Here is a 20027-nt window from a genome sequence, read left to right as displayed (position 1 = left end):
GGTACTTTGTTAATTGAAACGTACGTACTAACAAGTGATTGATATAATAAGCCATTCAATTACATGTATATACAAATTGGTTGATCAAGAGACAAAATTCACAACCTGGCGTCGGTTTCACAAAATGTCGTAAGTGTGAAATTGATCGTAAATCATGACGTCACAATGCTATTTTAGTTTATGACGTCATGACTTACGATCAATTTTACGCTTACGACTTTTTGTCAAACTGACGCCTGGCCGTCCGTCCGAGACCCGACAGGGTAGTCAAGGACGTTAAAACCCACCATTCACTCAAAAACCTGGAAAATAGGTGTAACAATATGAACTTAAATATACGTACTTTCCTGTTATTAAATATGACTAATCGGAAGTCAGAAATGGTATTTTGATGATAACATTTTCACAAAAAAAAAAAAAGAATCAAAATACAGAAAAAAATATTCCTGGGTCAGACTCGAATTAAAGACCTTCGCATAAATACTAATGTAGAGTACGACTCTAAAACCAGTTGTGCTACGTACACTCATAATATTATGGTCATAATAAGCTTTACGTTTACTGTTTTAGTGGTTTATTAATTAATCGTTAATTTGATCCTCTGTTCTACATAATAACATCTAAATGAACTGTCCCGTACTACCATACATCGTGTACTAGATTAATCCTACGAGGAGGAATGACCCGGCCAGCGAAAGCTATATTTTTATATAGCCTAGCTGGCCGAGTGGTCTAGGGCGCTGGACTTTGTGCAGGCGGTGCGAGTTCGAGTCCCGCGGAGGGAACGACCAAAAATTTGCATCGCAAATTTGACAGTTCTAACATCGTTGGGAATTTTTCAGACCTTTCTATACGTTTACATATCTTCCCTGTATCAATTTGATCCGATGGAGCAGTGTAGCGAATAGAGTCGTCACATTCTGAGACGTATATATATAAACGTCTAAGTATGTTTAACATCACCAGAAGATGGTAAAATTTAAATTGAATATTTCGGATAACTGATATCCTTCTTCAGCATAAAACTCATAAAGTTCAAGATCAAAACAAATTCAGAAGCTGAATCACGTACGCTGTGGGTGCTTGTACATTCATCAAAGGTACACATAAGCAAATGATTGGGAACCTGAATGAAAATAACAGAGGCGGTCTTTTTATCAAAATTGAAAATAAAAATTAACTGTGGAAAATAATTTAAAAAAAAAATGTCAAAATATAGTAGTACGGCGTATTGATGTATAGCATATAGTGCTGTACCAGCCTTAGACCAAGACCTAAAAATGAATTTTTTTTTCTTGTTTATTCCATCTGGAGAAGTTGTTTGCAATTTCTTCATCCAAAAGCTTTTCCGAGATACTCTTTTACATTTTGACCAGTTTTTATTATGTTCTATGATCGTAACAACAATGTTGTGGAGATCCTCCTGGGTGTGTCCGGCGGATCTAAGATGGCGACTTAGAGGGAGGTCTGGTTTGCATTTGTAGTCACTGCGATGACCATTCATACGCCTGTTGAAAGGTTGTTCTGTTTCGCCAAAGTACTACATACCACATCGACACTGGAGAAGGTATATGGTATTTTCGGTTTTGCAAGTCACGTCGCAAAAAATGGCAAATTCCTTTCCAGTGCAGTAGCTTTTAAACGTTTTGGTGTGCAGCATCTGGGTACAGGTCTTACATCTCTTATCTCCACATGGTCGACACTGGCCCGTTGTATTTTTTGGGGGCAGAGATGAAATCTCTGCTCTTACTAGGGCATCTCTTAGGCTCCTAGGTCTACGGAATGCCAGGACCGGGGCCCCAGGAAAGAGCTATCCTACATAATAACATCTAAATGAACTGTTCCGTACTACCATACATCGTGTACTAAGATACAGCCCTGATTAATCCTACGAGGAGGAATGACCCGGCCAGTGAAAGCTATATTTTTTATATAGCCTAGCTGGTCGAGTGGTCTAGGGCGCTGGACTTTGTGCAGGCGGTGTTGCCATAGATGTCACAGCAGTACGAGTTCGAGTCCCGCGGAGGGAACGACCAAAAAATTTGCTTCGCAAATTTGACAGTTCTAACATCGTTGGGAATTTTTCATGGCCCTTCTATAAGTTAACGTTATCTTCCCTGTATCAATTTGATCCGATGGAGCAGTGTAGCGAATAGAGTCGTCACATTCTGAGACGTTGTATAATGTTGATTTGTTGTAACATGCATCATTAATTTGATATTTATTGATATTTTATATATATATATAAATGAGACGCAAAATGTTCTACTTAGACCAAAAATGTCGAAAATGCATTTAAACTAGTTTTGTTGCAAATTTTTGTACTTTACATCTATCCAAATTTTCACAAATTTGCATTTTCGGGACCAATAAAAGTTTTTTCTAAAGACTTCAATGAAAATTCCGGACATGTGGACACTTTTTGAAACTTGCTTCATTTATGATCCAAATCCTGGGGAAAATGGCCGAGGTGCTTTATCATTCAAGGTTTTGTGTTATTGCTAAGCTACGGTGAATTAGACCACGTGACACATTTCCACAATTTTGCGCCCGCCGTCGTCTGTGTCTTCACTGTCAACACTACTCTGAATAGCTTAGTTAAAAAAACTGGACACAAGCGTAAGGTCAGAAGGACACGACTGGATGTCGGATATTTTATTTCGCGCAAGCACATACATTTTATTTATATTTCAAGTCACTCAGGTATTCTTTGAAGTTGTACAAAACAATTCCCTCTTGGAGACTACCATTTGATTTTTAGGGGAGGGAGGGATAGGATAAAATTGGAAATTAAAAGGCAGGATTGAAATGTTCAAGAAATAAAAAGGCAGGAAATGCCAAAAGAAATAAGGTCAGACCACATATCTTTTCTCAAAACAAAAAAGGCAGTATAGAAAATTTCATCCTTCCCCTCATGAAAATCAAATGTTTCCTCCATTAGGGCTTACCGTATTTAGTTAAGTTTTCTTTTTCTGTGAGCACTATTTGTTATTTTGTTTATCGTGTTTTCCTTTTGGTGTTCCCGCTATAGTGACGTGTCCTAACTAATGATTCTCCCGTATTTGGTGTTTCCGCTAGTGTGTTGTCCTTACCAAAGATTCTCACCATTTGGTGTTCCCGCTAATGTCTTATTCTAACCAGGGATTCTCCCACATTTGGCGTTCCTGCTAGTGTCTTGTCGTAACCAAGGATTCTGTCCATTTGGTCTTCCCCGCTAGTGTATTGTCCTATCCAAGGATTTCGCCCATTTGGTGTTCCCGCTAACTAGAGTTTTGTTCTAACCAGGAATTCTCCCGCATTTGGTGTTCCCGCTAATGTCTTGTCCTAACCAAGGATTCCGCCCATTTGGTGTTCCCGCGAGTGTCTTGTCCTAACTAAGGATTCTCCCCATTTGGTGTTCCCGCTAGTGTCTTGTCCTAATTGAGGATTCTGCCCATTTGATGTTCCCGCTAGTGTCTTGTCCTAACCAAGGATTCCGCCCATTTGGTGTTTCCGCTAGTGTCTTGTCCTAACTAAGGATTCTGCCCATTTGCGCCGTTGGTATAATTTTTTTGTTATAAACATTTTCACATTTTGCAAGTCGTTATCCGTCCGTCTGTCCGTTCATCTGTCGAATTGTACGATAACTCCAATAAATCTTTAAGTGGTTACTTTTTGTACTTCGCTTTCATGTACATAACGTCATGGGAAGATAAGACTAAATACTAGTCATCATGGGTCTAATCGAAGCTGTCCATAACAATAGAAACCTTTTGAAATAATTCATTTCATTGGCATTTTTCCATATATTTATTTTTACTAAAACTATACACATGAACAAGTCATACAAATGTACTTTTTTTTTGGAAAAATGGATTTTTGAAACGACCAAACTCTCACACACCTGCGAGTTAACCACAACATCTAGACGATAATATTATTATGTCGGATCTTTAAACTGGGCTAAATTATATTTTCCTTCTGGTAATTGGTAATAATATTTTTGTTTCTGATTTTAACACAAACTCTTGGTTATGAATTTAAATGGCATTTCAACATAAGAAAAACTTTATAACAGCATTTTGTAGTAGGAATAAGATGAGTTTAGTTCATTCCATAAAAGAGCAGTGTAATTAAGAACATTTGACAATGTTTAGGAATTATTGCTAATGAGTTTCTATGGAAACGAAAACAAAAATCTGTTGAATCAATACACTGGAAATTCTGGTTTTTATCCAGGAACAAAAGATAATGTCAACACTTGACGTAGACAGGTAAAGTAAAATACTTTTCATGACATTTTATTGTAGATGGTTTGAGGTTGTACTAACGCATTTTCTGTAATAAAAAAAACCCGTCACGGTGATTTTTTGGGGAGGGGGTAGCTATGGTTGTACGCTTTTATGAGACTCATCTATGTTTTTTTTTAATTCGGGAAAAAGAATGTATCAAAACATATACCAGACCCTTAATATCGAGTGTAGAAAAAATAATTAGCATCTTCTTTCTGACTATTTTTATTCTTGACCACAACATTCTTGACTACAACAAAGTGTAAAATAATTATGGTTTTCATTTAGTTTTCAAGCTAATTATAAACGATGTTGTAATGTTTAGTAGACATACCAGTAGTAAGGATATTAAATAGAAATGTGTCAGTAGTAAGTCGGAAGCACACACTTACAGTTCTGAGATCGAAAAACTTCAGGTAGGTTTTGACCCAATAACACAAGAAGGGGATAATTAAAGTTTAGCAGTAAAAGAAATCGTAAAATAAAGTTTAACACAAGGTAAGAGGGATGTGACTTCTGTGGACACCAAGAAGCACATTAATCACAACGCTTTTGCGACGGTTTCGGTGCATATGTACCATTGTCACCAAAATCACTTCTGAATCAGCACTACCATATAAGAAACTCAAACCTATTTGATCAAATGTTAAAATCCATTAAAATATTTTTTGTCAAGCACTGTGCACTTCAATAACTTGATTTTAAAAATAAAACAAATAAACTATTACTACTCTTTTCCATTCTTGACGAACTTCATGGATGCAAGTCAGCGCCGTTTTGTACAAAGCTCCCTCTGCGCCGTTGTATTCTTTTGTAAATACTTAATTAAAAGACTTATTTTATTGCTTACGTACGTTGGATGTTTCTGTTGACAGTCAATGACTTGTACACCACACAAAACGAATAAAAACGGAAGTTTAAAATGAAATTTAACTTAATAAATACTCCTCTCTCAGTCTGACAGTTCATCCATTTAAATAAATTATCAGTAAAAATAGATGACTTTAACAAATTCATGTAGATTTGTGGTTCCGTCTACACAAGTTGTTTATTATACAGTCGTTTAAACCTTTCCGCCCTAGATATTGAAAACCGAGAGGAATAGATCTACTGAATGGACGCCATTAAACATGCAAAAAATATCCAATTACCAATATTTTATGAAGAGAACTATGGATATAACGAACCCTTTTAAGGACTAAATTAATATTTTATTTGTGCAGCTTAAGGGATTATTTCTGTTTATTAAGTTGTTTTATCCTTTTCATCCACGTGTTTTAAGCTACGTAATGAAATTATATAGTGTGAAGTATGAGATAACTTTTCATAAGGAATATAACAGGTGCATTTAAAGGTAGGTACACATTTTCTGTAGTTTTTATTTATTTTCTAATGATGCATTTTTCTATTTGTTTGAATCAACGCTGAGTGTCATATTTTTGTAGAGGAAGACTAATTTATATTTTACTACAAGTATATCAACGTGTTTCTTATATTGGGCTCTGACATATTCTGAAATGTTTGTCCATGCACACCGTGTGTCAAAAGTGTTTCAACAGACATGAGATGAGAATTGAAGATATTTTAAGGGTTAATTGGGAGAAGTTTTGAGACTCATTTTTTTGGTGGTCAGTTTGCGGGGTTCAAACGTGTTTACAATAGTATACAGGGGGACCAAAAGTTCCGAACTTTGGAAATTGGCGATATCCGGAAACGTTCACATAATTATGAAGATTCTGTTACGTGTTCTTGACTCTGACTCACCAGAGAGTTGTAACCAAGTATTATTGAATATTTCAATCTGTCTGTCCACAAGAATTACAAATACAATGCATATAAATTACGCGTTTGCCCTGATTTTTTTCATAATTGTTAGTACTGTCAGCATATAAACGTTAGTTCTACATCGATTTCTACCCGAATTCCACACTCATTATCTATTATTGAGGTTGGATCCAGTATTTCTTCCTTTGCAGAGTTGCTAGCAATTAAAGCTTTGTAATATAAGTTATATTCCCTTGCCTTTAGCGTAGGTAGCCACTATCAAAGTTGCAAGGAAATTGCAAATGGAAATGACTTCTCGTACATGTTTAATATTATCAATTAATATCAAATTATTTTGCTTGAGGACCGTTTTACAAAAATTTTCCCTATCTGACAAGAATATTTCCAGCGCATTTTGAAGTATATTGAAAAATTAATGAAATATCTTCAATACTCGTATTACTGAAATCCAAACGAAAATCAATTAGCAGAAAAGATCTGTTAAAACATTGATGAAATTAAATCTTGATAATTGTCCCGGCTCCGCAGGTTGTTCCTGGTTATAGTGTGTTCTCTACAGACGGTTGTAAGTCTTTTATCAATTTATATAAAGAGTCCAATTATCACTTTGAGTATGATTTTAAATAGGAAAGGTAATTATATAAAATCAAACATTGATTTGATTGATATTTATGGGTTAAATACATGAAGCAGACACCGAGGTTGATACACTGTTCATGGGTATATAAGGTAATCTGGTAAAAGCTAGGATGGGGGCTTGATTCTAATAAAACTTTGCTTGAAGGGTGAGAAATAAATAAACTTTGACTTAACCTTAGAATAACGATTCATAAAATATAAAAATAATCATGTTGTGTCTCTTTGCTTACGCGCATTACATGTACATGTAAAGTGTGCTACATGTATATTGCTAGTATTGTACACCAAATTCTGTTGGATATGTGATGAAATAATAAAAGTTGTGATACCATCCGTGACGTGGTGTCAAAGGCAAAAGATTTTATCTGTATAAAGCAGAGACTAAGTATCAGCTGTTTAACTGGTTAGAAGGGTGTCTGAAAAAATAATGGAATTTTAAATTAAAGTAAGATCGTGGCAATCAAAATATTGAAAATAAATGAAAAAAAATGTTGGAAGTATGCTTAATTTCAAGATCACCACTTCTGCAATCATTGCCAAACATCCAATACAGAGGAACCTAGAATTAGAAATTGTTACCGAAGTACGAATATGTAAAATTTAATCTTAATTCCCAATATTTTGATGTTATATTGTAGCTTTTTACAATTCTCCGTAATATCACATAAAAATATCGATTATTTGACATAAGTTACAGTTAATGCGTAAATCTGTTGTAATAAGATTGAAGGGCCTATTAACAAAAATCAACTCTAATCGTCTTAACTCCAATTACAGGTATCTATATAATACATGTATGAACGGGTACAAGAATGAATTTACTAGGACGATTGATACAATGGTCAAATTGTTCATTTTTTTTTTACATATACGTACGTTTAGATGAGATAACCTGCGAAAATAAAAAAGTTCTAAAAGTTTTACTACAACAGCTCCATGACAGATCTAGAGCAACCTTTTCTGGCAGTTCTAGTCAGAGCGGGCTTGGCTTAAGCTGTCAGAAGAGCTGGCACTACGAGAACAGCTCTATTAGAGCCAGCTCCACACAATAAGTTATATAGAGCCGACTGACTGTGGTAGAAATGTCCGACGAACCGGCTCTAGAATTGTTCTATGATACTCTCAGAACTGCTATATGGCGGCCTGTCGCTTTTCTTACAATTTCCATGAGAGGTTAGAAAGATCTTATCTGTGCATGTACATGTATAAGATTTATTTACATGTACATGTAACTTCGACGTTCCTTCATTTCTGCCAATTTGCTCTAATCAGATGATTACAAAGAAAGAGAAATATATACAAAGCTAACCAGTTTTCCTTTTCGATCACATGTAAATTTAATTTTAGTGGTGGACAATGTACTTGAAAAAGGGCGAAGGGCATGGGTTTCATGCGATACAAAAATGTGCGGCGACGCCATGACTCAATATATTTGCATTTTAAAAATGTATTTACAAAATAAACATAAAAGATAAAGTTAAAATTAAATATTATTTTATTGCATTCCTTTAACTTCGTATAAAAATCCTCTTAATTGTTTGAATATAGCCAGTAATAATAGATTTAACTATTCACTTTTCAAATATTCAGTCATAAACTCAGTGATATATCATACCATACTATAAATGGGTTTATTATATGAAATTTATTTGCTATTAAGCAAATCTTCAGAGTAAATATTTTTTTTACTTTGTTAGATGTATCTCATTGGAAATGTATAGAATTCCATGTGAAAAATATTCAAATACGCCGTATTTTAGTAGGAACAATCTCGTTCAACAGTCAGTTCCCTTGTTGTTCATGTCCTTTGGTACGTTGACGGTTTTAGTTGGATATCTTAAAGTTGTTGCATATCGACGGGTCAATCCTGTGGTTAATCCTGGGGTTAATCCAGCAGATTCACATTTCACATGTCTTCAAATTGTGCAAACGTAAACGTTGATTGTGCCGTTAATGTTATACACATCACGTGTCCAACTACATGTAAATAGGTGACAAGGTGATTGTTTGCTGAGTACATTTGCACGGCCTTTGAAATTCGATTATTATTAGCTTTTTTTTATTTAAATTTTTTTTTTCACTTAAAAATGTAGACTATTCTATTGAAAGCTCATAGTGCCGCACGACTCGTCTTCAACTATGACCCAAGTTGGTTTGGAATAACGCAAAATTTTCTAAATAACTTAAAAATGGTGATATTCCATTTTTTTTGTGCCAGTTTTATCGGCCATGCTACGCAAAAGAGATAGAGAAAGGCAATTACCATGATAAATACTACTTTCAAATAACTAGGGAGGGAGCAACCAGTTGATTTCTAGGGAGTGGGGCTTGGATTAAATTTTGTATCCTTAATTTTCTTATCTGAATTTTTATTTTTAACTCAAGCCTGTTCTTTAAATCATTTACCCAATCGTTCATCCTGATATTTTTACACACATGTCAACGACCTGCCTTTTTATTGCAAATTTGATCCTAGCCCCCCATAAAACCAAATGGTTGCTCCCTTGAGTTAATTTTACATGTACATATCTTCACGTTGTCTTGACAACTTCTGTAGATTATTTCATTAAAGTGTCGTATATCAATATAATATAACACTTATACTTACGATATTTATTTGTAAAATAGAGGTAAGATTTGAACATGGAAGTTAAAAATGTATGTGTCTTCGCGACTCCCAACATTAATTATATTTTCTATCAATAATTACCGACGTTACAAATTAGTATACATGTCAAATATTAGGTTTTACTTAAGTGTAAAGGTGTTAATGACATTGGAAATTTTGTTTACATACAAAAATAACAGTTAAATGCCAGATATTTAAATATCATAAAATTATATTTTCACTTTTAGGTATTGTTTACCTAATGATTGCTAGAGTAAATCATTCCAATCAGGGGAGATTAATCGGAATCACAATTCAAACATCTAATTTAACACATAATTTCAGAAAACAAACAATCCATGTTTTCTGGAGTAGGAGAATGCTAGTACAACATTTAACCCTAGTTTGTCTTTCTCCGTATTTCTGCCCTAATATTTTTGTCAATTGTAAGCCTTCTTTACACAAATGAACTAGCATCAGTATTTTTTCATTGTTAACGGTGTCCATTCATTCAAAATTGTTCCTATACCCCATATAAAGAAATAACCAGTTTTGGCATCTAATCAAACGAGGTATGTTTATGGCACTTCTTAACAATCTAGAGTTTTAGCCCTAATCTTCTAGAATGAATTTTTGTTGTTGAAAAAAAAATCGTCCCATCAAAAAAGTTATATGTACCAGCGACTGGATAATTCCACTGTAATGCTGTGCGGGAAAGGGAAAAAGATTACGAGAACTTTCCCCCCATGGCAAGATATTCATTTAAATCATATATGCATATCATTTGTCATGATTATTTACACTCAATGGATCCACCCATTGCATGGGATACTTAATTGTATACTTGAAGTTTACTCGAATCAAAGCATTGCATAATATGAAAAAAAAAAACTGTATTGGTGGTGTTCTTCATTATAACTATATTGGTTTCAATTGCATATTAATTTCAACAATGAGTTACAAGGACACATACATTTGTATTTACAGATGTTGAGTAATACTGGTATTAACTTTTCGAGAGCTCCTCCTACTGATATATTTGCCAAATAAATAATACATGTTCAATAAATAAAATAAATTCTACTTGAGAGTGATTTAATTAATTTACTTAACACTTTTGTCGTACTTCTAACGATATAAAAAACGATAATTCAAAATGATTTCTGAAAAAGACTTTCAAACCATTTTGGTAAAGAAAAACAGTATGCAACTCATCATGTTACATATGAGGTTCGCAAAAATTGCAACTTGAAATGCATTTTGTGTCAAAATTAGGCTTTATAGGAGAATTGAAGACGCTTTCAAGGAACACAAAAGTAAGCTTTACATGTATCTATACTCAAATTTAAAAAAAAAATCGCAAACTTACTCTTTAAGACAGGAAGTGACTTTTCCGATTTCACTTTTAAACAGAAGAAACTTTTTATCTCGTTCATTTCTTATGGTTATCATATGTTGCAAACCATATTATTCTCACGTGTGATACTTTCGGCTGTGTACATGGCATATTGCTGCTGTTATATCACATCTTCTTTTCCCATATGTTATGCCCAATTTCTAATAAAAGACATTTGGACATGCATGTGCGGGGCATCATTTGATCATTTGTGCCCGCAGACAAAAAAAAAGAAAAAAAAAAAAAAAAAAAAAAATACCTGATGCATTCTTGAGTTTTTTTTATGTTAAAATGCATGAATGCAAGGACCTCTGTATGCATAGTTTTTAGTACGTTGTTATGAACTTTGCTAAACTGCCCCTTTTCTACTGTCTCCCGATTTTTCAAGTCATCTTAAAAAGGGGGTAACTAAGTACTTTATATTATACAACTATGTTGACATCAACTTTTTTCCTGCATTCATTGCAATTCAAATTCGAATTTTGATTTAACTTTGCTATTTAGTGGGGCTATAATGTTGAAAAGTTGAAAAAACACGAATACTTCGACAGCAGGTAATTAATAAAGGCATAGCAGGCTATCTTTATCGTTGTCAACGCATGCAGCGTCTAGTATATCCAACATTTAAAGGTTATTTCATTTGAGTTTTAATTGCTTTATAGAATGATTGTAAGACAATTCAGACTAAGTTAACCCTCAAACAAAAGAGTCATTGACAACGAAAATACCACCAACTGAGTACATCTATTAGGCCTTTTAAAAGCATTAAAAAACCCACTCAGTATTTAATTTACTGTTCATTATATATATTCTGATCACTTTATGACCATGAAATGTCACATTGTGTAAAAGATAAAGAGATTGCACCCTGTAACCGAGAGATGAACGGTAGAGACAAGGAGAAACAAAGCTATTATACCAGTTTTGTATAGTATTTCAGTCTTATTTTCAGAAAGAGTTTCCTAGATGAGCTCCTGAAATTAAAAAAGCTAACAGAATCGTGGTATCAGATGAAATGCATGTATCACACGTGAAAACCACATATCGTGATGTGTGCTGGTGTGAATTTGATATGAACTGTTAGTCTCAGTTTTTGTTGATTTTAAAGCGAATCCATTTGATTTATTATAAAGAGAAAAATAAAATACATGTAGTATAATAGTAAAAAAATCAGACCCGAGATTACGAGGAAAAATAGGTTAAATGATTTTATCCTCGACCCAGGGGACGTCGAAATGTGTGCTCCTTTGATCGTTAAATTGATGTGAAATTTTCTTTTGTTCGTAGGATCAATATGACCGAATTACCACAGGCCCTTGGGACCAGGATTTTTTTAATTACAAAAAATAACATTAAATCATTTTGTTTCCATATTTGAGTTATTATGTGTGTTCTCTGACATGTCCACTTACTATTTATTGCTGTCTATACTATGCCCAGAGAAGGCGATAGACGAAAAACTGGGCATAGTATAACCAGCATTAAATAGTAAGCGGTGATTAAAAAAGAAAATCCTGGTCCCAAGGGCCTGTGCGAATTACCGAAAAGTTGAAATATTACAGAGGCGAATGATATTGTGACCGTTGTCGCAAAATATACATGTATACTGCGATATTTGTGAAATATAGCAAAAACTACATGTATAAATGTTTAAGATGTAAACGCAGGGGAATGAATATACATGCTGTAATAAGTGAATTATTCGGATTACAAAATAAAACAAAAAGAAAAAAAAACTAACTAGCACAATGTACGTAATCCAGTGAATCCAGTGTGTGTTATCACTAAGATCTCTCTATCAGAAAGCTGATCTGTTTTAGAGGACTTTCGCGCGATAATCTCTTACATTGTATATGCATTTTCCATGTGTTCGAAATACTTTGATATTTTTAAGGTCATTGCTTCCTGGCGATTCCCTCATATTTCTTTTACCATTTTAACCTTTCACATAATATTCCGATGTTTGATTTACTATTTGTAAAATAAAGGAACCTAAGCTTTAAGGCCAATCACATCGCTGTCTTGCGTAGGTACCCGGGAACGTGAGATCTTGGTGTGAATTACACAGATCAGTTTTAAATCTTATGATTAGTTAAATGTCAACTCCAACCGTAACAACTTAAATACTTTATTCGATTCAATATTTAATTTGGTAGAATTTTTAACTTACCCAGTAAAACTGGTTGACAGTTCGACAAACACCTCATACAACAGTTCTTATATATTTTTTTATTTGCGCCATGTATAGTAAAACCTGTTTTAATTTTTTTTCAATAAACTGGAAATCTATGTAAACTATCATAGGATTCGAGTTTTTCCTGTGAAATCTGAATCAATCTCGGATACTACCCTGTATAAGGCACTGGATTCAGATTTAATCCGTAATTCATAATATATAGTCTTTCTATTCGGGGTCCGTTTATTTTATTAAAGTGATGCTTACCCTACCGGTGCACATTGTCCACGATCCGAGTTGTGTGGTGTGTAGTACGTTCATTACATGCGCATTCCTTCGGTTCCATGTCTTGTCATTGATTACAGAAGCAGACAGTCATACGATTTCAGATTAAAGGATTGCACATTTTGTAAACACAATTTATTACAGAACAAAAAGGGGGTGGGGGTGGCAGGGGTGAATTGTATTTGAAGTAATCAAAACTGGGGAAAATCATAATCCTATGCTAAAAAAATAGACATTGCTTTTCAAATTTATGTGGATTCGAACGCCAGTTCCGTCTCCTCCGAATATTCCGCAGGCTTATTGATAAATCATCGTAACACTCCGCTATAAAAGCAGAAGGTACATATGTATGTAGTGATCGAGGTCGCTGTCCATCCATTCACAATTTTCAGGTACAGTTTTCTGTGCAATTATTTATCACTTCCACTTTTTCTTTTGGAAGCGTTTAAATATCATTTAAGACCTTCTTATTCGACGATTTATATAGTATATACATTTTTATCAGAGTTTTTTTTTGCCAAAGTGTGTTCGGTGATCGGATTCGGTGAGCAATATTGTACTGTTGATCATGTCTAACTATATAAATCGGGTGAAGTAGATATTGTATTATTTACCAGACGTCTATCTGGATCACACTTGTCTGTTGCTAAATGATAATGTAACTTTGTGTGACTTTTTAAAGGGAGTGTTACAGTTTTTTTCTTCCTTTGTGTAAAAATTCCCTAACTACTAAAGTACGTTAACATGGTAAACGAGGCTATAGTATAGAAGTCCCATTTTATGGCGGTACTAAAAGCTGAAGATCAAAATTGAATGTAACGTGGCTGTGCGAATATACATTTATTTCGAATTTACAAATGTATGTTTTCGGCTTGACAATGCGAATTCCTTATTGTTTGTTATAAAAAAAAGTGTCAGAAAACTTCATTCATTTATACAAATCACCTAATAAAATCGGGTCAGAAATATACTGGTCTTTTTCTCTTACAAGTTCATCTCAAAGCTTTCAGTTGTTCATTTGTTCTCCGAGATGTCAACATTTTGGTATTGAACTCCATCTGTATAGTTCTTAATAATCAACACATATTCCAGTTTGTCATATAAAGATGTCTACTCAAAGTCTTTTCAAGCTGAAATAGATTTAAAACTAATTTCAACCTGAAAACTGAATTAATCTCTGATTGGATAGTTTTGTATTGGTATAATTACCATTTTCGGAAGAAAAGAATCATTCAGTAAATTATCTAAAATGTAGTTCAAATATATTTCCTTTAATTCAAACCGCACAATTATCAATTCTTCTGATTTGTTCGTAAAATGTGACCGTGTAATCAAAATAGATTTTATGACAGTGCTTTTTTTTCTGTTGATATATATTATTTTTATACTTTTTGAAAAAAATCTTAAGCCCACTTTGATCAAAAGTTTCACTTAAAAATAATATTATTTTGTATTTCGTCCTGCAAATGATACCTTCAATGTAATTTACGTTGCATTTTATAAGAAACATGAAACCAGTTGAGTAATTTGAGATTTTATCGAGACGTTTCATGCAAGCAGTCATTATCACTACCACATTACGCGCATATCTAGAAATTAAAATTACTTCGACCCTTTGACTTGAGCCTATTTTGACAATATTGTCATTGTGATATTAAAGATTTTATGGAGGATTGGTGTTTTGCTCAAGGTAAGACGGTGTAATTACGTTCAATTTTTGTAGTCAAACTTCAGAATCTATGTTTTTTTGGTGCATTTTTAATAACAAATTTTATTTCCTTTCACCGATACATGTAACGGTCCTCGTTCGTACTTGTACATGTATTAGCATTCCAATCGGGAACTTGGACACATTTTGATGTATAAGGCGGATGTAGTTTAATTGTTAGCCTTGTTTCGCCAGTTTTAAATTTTAAAATGACTGAAGTTAAATTTGAGTCCATAGAATTCGGTGAATTGAGAAAAATATGACAACATCCGGGAAGTTCTTGATTTTCGTGCTTTATATCCCCACGCGAGGTTCTTAAAATTTTTGTTAAATTTTCTCTTTCGTTAGTTTCTTGAATATTTACCTATGAATATTGATTCTCGAATGTCAAATGTGAACAAAAAATTATGAGGTTTAGAAGTACATGTACAAAAACTGTTATGCAACATTTTAAATTAAACGAAAACTAAAATAAAAATGTATTCTTCATGAGGTAATTATTCAGACTTTCTATTAGGATTTGAAGATACTACATAAAGTATTGAAATTCCTGTATTATGTTTGAAAGCTTTGTTTTATATTCACACAGTTTTTGTTCCAACCCTTCTTCAGTATGTAGTAGCTTAAGAATTATCATTAAGAGACCACTCCGTTTATCCTAAGATTAGATGACGGAGCCTCTCGAATTCTCCTATCTCGATGATTAAGTTAAACAATATTTCATTGTCAACTTCAAGGCAAGGCTGTACACATTATCTATAAGGTTTAAGTAAAACTTAGTGTCAAATCTAAAATATTTGATTTAATTTGTGTTGGAAAGCATTGGACGTATGTACAAGAAAAAAGGGGGTCATATCTGATTATTTGTTCTTTTTTTTAATCAACTGAAATATACATGTATATGAATTACACGTGAGAACTAAGCTAACCTATATTAAAAAAAAATGTTTGATCGCAATTCTAAGTACAAGGGCTATCACAAATACTGAATATTATGACCCTTAGTTTTGGCGTGACATGCATGTGTACCTGTAGAAATAAATATGATATGCTTTCATACATGTACATTTACATTGTACAGCCGATGAATTGGGCGAACATGTTTTTTTTATATACATGTACATGTGTAGGACTCGTAGAGATTCATGTTATTCGATTCCATCAAATAAATCAATCCTTTATGTTTTGACACCTTCCAATTAACACGCATAAAGTACATTTGCATTTTTTGAGGCATGGTAACGAGTGTAATGTTTTCTGTACATATGCACTTTTGTATTGTCACGACGGCTAAATCTGGAGAATTTCATAAGTCAATGTACAGTACATTAGGCGGTTATAAAACACATTAATTATGAAACTAAAATAGGACCTCGAAAATTCTATTAAATGAACGTACTGTATGGTAGCTCTCATATTTCAAACCTTCATACAAAGTTGAACATTTCACAGACAATTATTCAAGCTGTAAAAGCCAGTTATAGCCTGCTATGAATTATTTATGGTTTATTGATTTCTAAGGGGGTCCATCTCTATATTTTTCAATTATGCAAATTAGATAAAATGTGTTTTATATGACCATAATGAGAATTTTAAATGCACATTAAATGTATAGGAATTCTGACGGAGCTAGAGACATTTTTAGATAATAATTTATTACAAATCAACAAATGCTGCAAATTGCAGCTGTATTATTTTATTTTTTGTCTTTATAGATTTTTACAGTCAAATTGAAAAAAAATGATTTTCACCAGCAAAGCAAAGATACACAAATTAGAGACAAGGACACATTTGGCTTTGACCCTCTGCCAGTATTTACTAGAGTGATTGAATGCTGAACCTCTGTCAGTATTAACAAGAGTGATTGAGTGCTGTTCCTCTGTCAGTATTTACTAGTGTGATTGGGTGCTGGTCCTCTGTCAGTATTTCCTTGAGTGATTGAGTGCTGATCCTCTGTCAGTATTAATAAGAGTGATTGAGTGCTGTTCCTCTGTCAGTATTTACTAGTGTGATTGGGTGCTGGTCCTCTGTCAGTATTTCCTAGAGTGATTGAGTGTTGATCCTCTGTCAGTATTAATAAGAGTGATTGAGTGCTGATCCTCTGTTAGTATTTACCAAAGTTATTGAGTGCTGATCCTCTGTCAGTATTTACTAGAGTAATTGAATGCTGTTCCTCTGTCAGTATTTACTAGTGTGATTGGGTGCTGGTCCTCTGTCAGTATTTCCTAGAGTGATTGAGTGTTGATCCTCTGTCAGTATTAATAAGAGTGATTGAGTGCTGTTCCTCTGTCAGTATTTACTAGTGTGATTGGGTGCTGGTCCTCTGTCAGTATTTCCTTGAGTGATTGAGTGCTGATCCTCTGTCAGTATTAATAAGAGTGATTGAGTGCTGTTCCTCTGTCAGTATTTACTAGTGTGATTCGGTGCTGGTCCTCTGTCAGTATTTCCTTGAGTGATTGAGTGTTGATCCTCTGTCAGTATTAATAAGAGTGATTGAGTGCTGATCCTCTGTTAGTATTTACAAAAGTTATTGAGTGCTGATCCTCTGTCAGTATTTACTAGAGTGATTGAATGCTGTTCCCTCTGTCAGTATTTACTTCCGTGATCGGGTGATGATCCTCTGTCAGTATTGACTAGAGTGATTGAGGGCTGAATCTCTGTCAGTACTAACAAGAATGATTGAGTGCTGATCCTCTGTCAGTATTTACTAGAGTGATTGAATGCTGTTCCTCTGTCAGTATTTACTTCTGTGATTGGGTGATGATCCTCTGTCAGTATTGACTAGAGTGACTGAGTGCTGATCCTCTGTCAGTACTAACAAGAATGATTGAGTGCTGATCCTCTGTTAGTATTTACTAGAGTGATTGAGTGCTGTTCTTCTGTTAGTATTTACTACTGTGATTGGGTGCTGATCCTCTGTCATATTAACAAATTAACAAGAGTGACTGAGTGCTGATCCTTTGTCAGTATTTACTAGTGTGATTGAGTGCTGATCCCCTGTCAGTATTAACAAGAGTGATTGAGTGCTGATCCTCTGTGAGAATTTACATGTTTAAGAGTGGTAGTCTTGTCATGCGATTTCTTCTTTTTACGACCCTGCTAATTGCTTGAAAGGAAATTATTGAATAATGATATCCTTTATTCCGATGGTTGTTCAATAAAAGTGTCCAATATCGCGGTAGGTACGCTTTGTTGGATGCTTTGTTTGGATTTTGAAGATGCTGGTCAACAATTCATTTATTAGTGAAGATGACCATGATTGTATCCACGTAATCTTGACTTAACCGTGACTTAACCGAGGAAAAAACAGTTATTTGAAGGCTTCCAAGCGCATAACAAAAATACATTCGAGCTTTATCTCAACTCCTTGAATGTACTGACCAGACCAAGTAGTACAAGTCTTCTTTGTTTTACGGCGCCGACAACATACCACATGAATTGTGATTGTGATTTAATTTTTGTTACTCAATAATTAATATCAATATCACATATTATGTTGAACTTTTTCTATGGCTATATGACGGTTGACATGTACTTTTTACTAGTGTTATTTTCGAAGCTTTCATCGATTTTATTTACGTACATGGTGTTTAAAGAAAATATGAAAGTATACGTAAAGGGAAAATCTAATTTCTGCCCACAATTTGAAGGTTTATATATACTATATCTACAATTTCACGAGCCATTATACAAGTTGTTAAAGAATATTAAATCGTGGATCGTATTATCGCTGGTCTGTGCAATTCAAAAAGGCAGATATTTAAAAATTCCAATTATGTAAACTAGGATATATATGTTTTAAATGATCATTATGTGAGTTTTAATGGGATAAAACTGCGAAGGACTCTTTTTTAAATGATATTTTAGTTTATTCTCTGCGTCATATAAATAAAAGTAACTAACGAATAAAAAATGGAACGTTCCGGCTGAGTTGTCAATAGTGAAATAGACATGCGTGGGTAAAACCAGAATGTTCTGGCGATACTGAGTTGTCAATAGTGAAATAGACATGCGTAGGTAAAACCAGAATGTACCGGCTATACTGAGTTGTCAATAGTGAAATAGACATGCGTGGGGAAAACCAGATTATGTCACTACGTTCCCGCTGAGTTGTCAATAGTGAAATTGACATGCGTGGGAAAAAAACATATTATGTCACTATGTTCCTGCTGAGTTGTCAATAGTGAAATAGACATGCGTGGGAAAAACCAGAATAAGTCACTATGTCCCGAATATACTGAGTTGTTAGTAGTGAAATAGACATGCGTGGGGGAAACCCGAATATGTCACTATGTTCTGGCTCTACTGAGTTGTCAGTAGTGAAATAGACATGCGTGGGGGAAACCAGAATATGTGACTATGTTCCGGCTATACTGAGTTGTCAATAGTGATATAGACATGCGTGGGGGAAACCAAAATATGTCACTATGTTCCGACTATAGTGAGTTGTCAGTAGTTAAATAGACATGCGTGGGGGGAAACCAGAATATGTCACTATGTTCCGGCTATACTGAGTTGTCAATAGTGATATAGACATGAATGGGGGAAACCAGAATATGTCACTATGTTCCGGCTATAGTGAGTTGTCAGTAGCTAAATAGACATGCGTGGGGGAAAAGCAGAATATGTCACTATGTTCCGGCTATAGTGAGTTGTCAGTAGCTAAATAGACATGCGTGGGGGAAAAGCAGAATATGTCACTATGTTCCGGTTATACTGAGTTATCAGTAGTGAAATAGACATGTCACTATGAACAAAAATAACACATAACATTGCACTTTATGTTCTGTTGTAACTGAATTCTACGGAACAGAGGAGTGCCAGTTCGTTAGTTAAGGAGTGCAAAGTAGCAGAATTTGATGCAAGAAACATGTACAAATAGTAAAGCACATTCACTGTTGCAGTGAATGGAGTTATTCTTGTTGAATGGTGACGCTCAAGCATTTCTTAAAGCTACTGGACACACCATAATGTATTTTTAACATAAGAGGCTGAAAACAAACAAACTATTTCTTGTCCAATTATATGATTTCCTTTACTTTTTTGCTGCAAGTTAATGTATAAAGTGCATTTTTTCAGTTTATGCAGTTGCACACATAGAGGTGTCCACATCGCGTACATTATCAACGCTTAAAATTACATAATATTTACCACTCCAT

General features: G+C 34.2%; 1 protein-coding gene and 1 long non-coding RNA gene across 6 annotated transcripts in view; one reads left to right on the top strand and one right to left on the bottom strand.

The window, feature by feature from the left end:
- LOC148600925 (uncharacterized) overlaps positions 1 to 5250 on the bottom strand; it is a 28413-nt gene extending 23163 nt beyond the window's left edge. Inside the window, exon 1 of the long non-coding RNA XR_015917326.1 lies at positions 5126 to 5250. This is a non-coding gene — a long non-coding RNA (uncharacterized LOC148600925). The remainder of the gene's footprint in view (positions 1 to 5125) is intronic.
- Positions 1 to 20027, top strand: part of LOC148600924 (uncharacterized) — a 38721-nt gene that overhangs the window by 1231 nt on the left and 17463 nt on the right. The window contains exon 1 of one of the 5 annotated variants that reach the window (XM_088556396.1): positions 4095 to 4253. The exons of 2 other annotated variants lie outside the window; for them this stretch is intronic. In XM_088556396.1, the coding sequence (XP_088412522.1) occupies positions 4231 to 4253 (23 nt within the window). In that variant the 5' untranslated portion in view covers positions 4095 to 4230. Of the gene's footprint in view, positions 1 to 4094; positions 4254 to 5370; positions 5626 to 14693; positions 14851 to 20027 lie in introns of those variants that run through there. 2 more of the 5 variants (XM_088556397.1, XM_088556398.1) reach the window with 2 other exon arrangements.

Source organism: Perna viridis, chromosome 12, assembly GCF_037379345.1.
Source record: "Perna viridis isolate PV_CMFRI_1.1 ecotype Kerala chromosome 12, ASM3737934v1, whole genome shotgun sequence".
Taxonomy (NCBI): domain Eukaryota; kingdom Metazoa; phylum Mollusca; class Bivalvia; order Mytilida; family Mytilidae; genus Perna; species Perna viridis.
The sequence above is the reverse complement of the archived record's forward strand: the minus strand, read 5'-3'. Positions and strand labels throughout refer to the sequence as shown.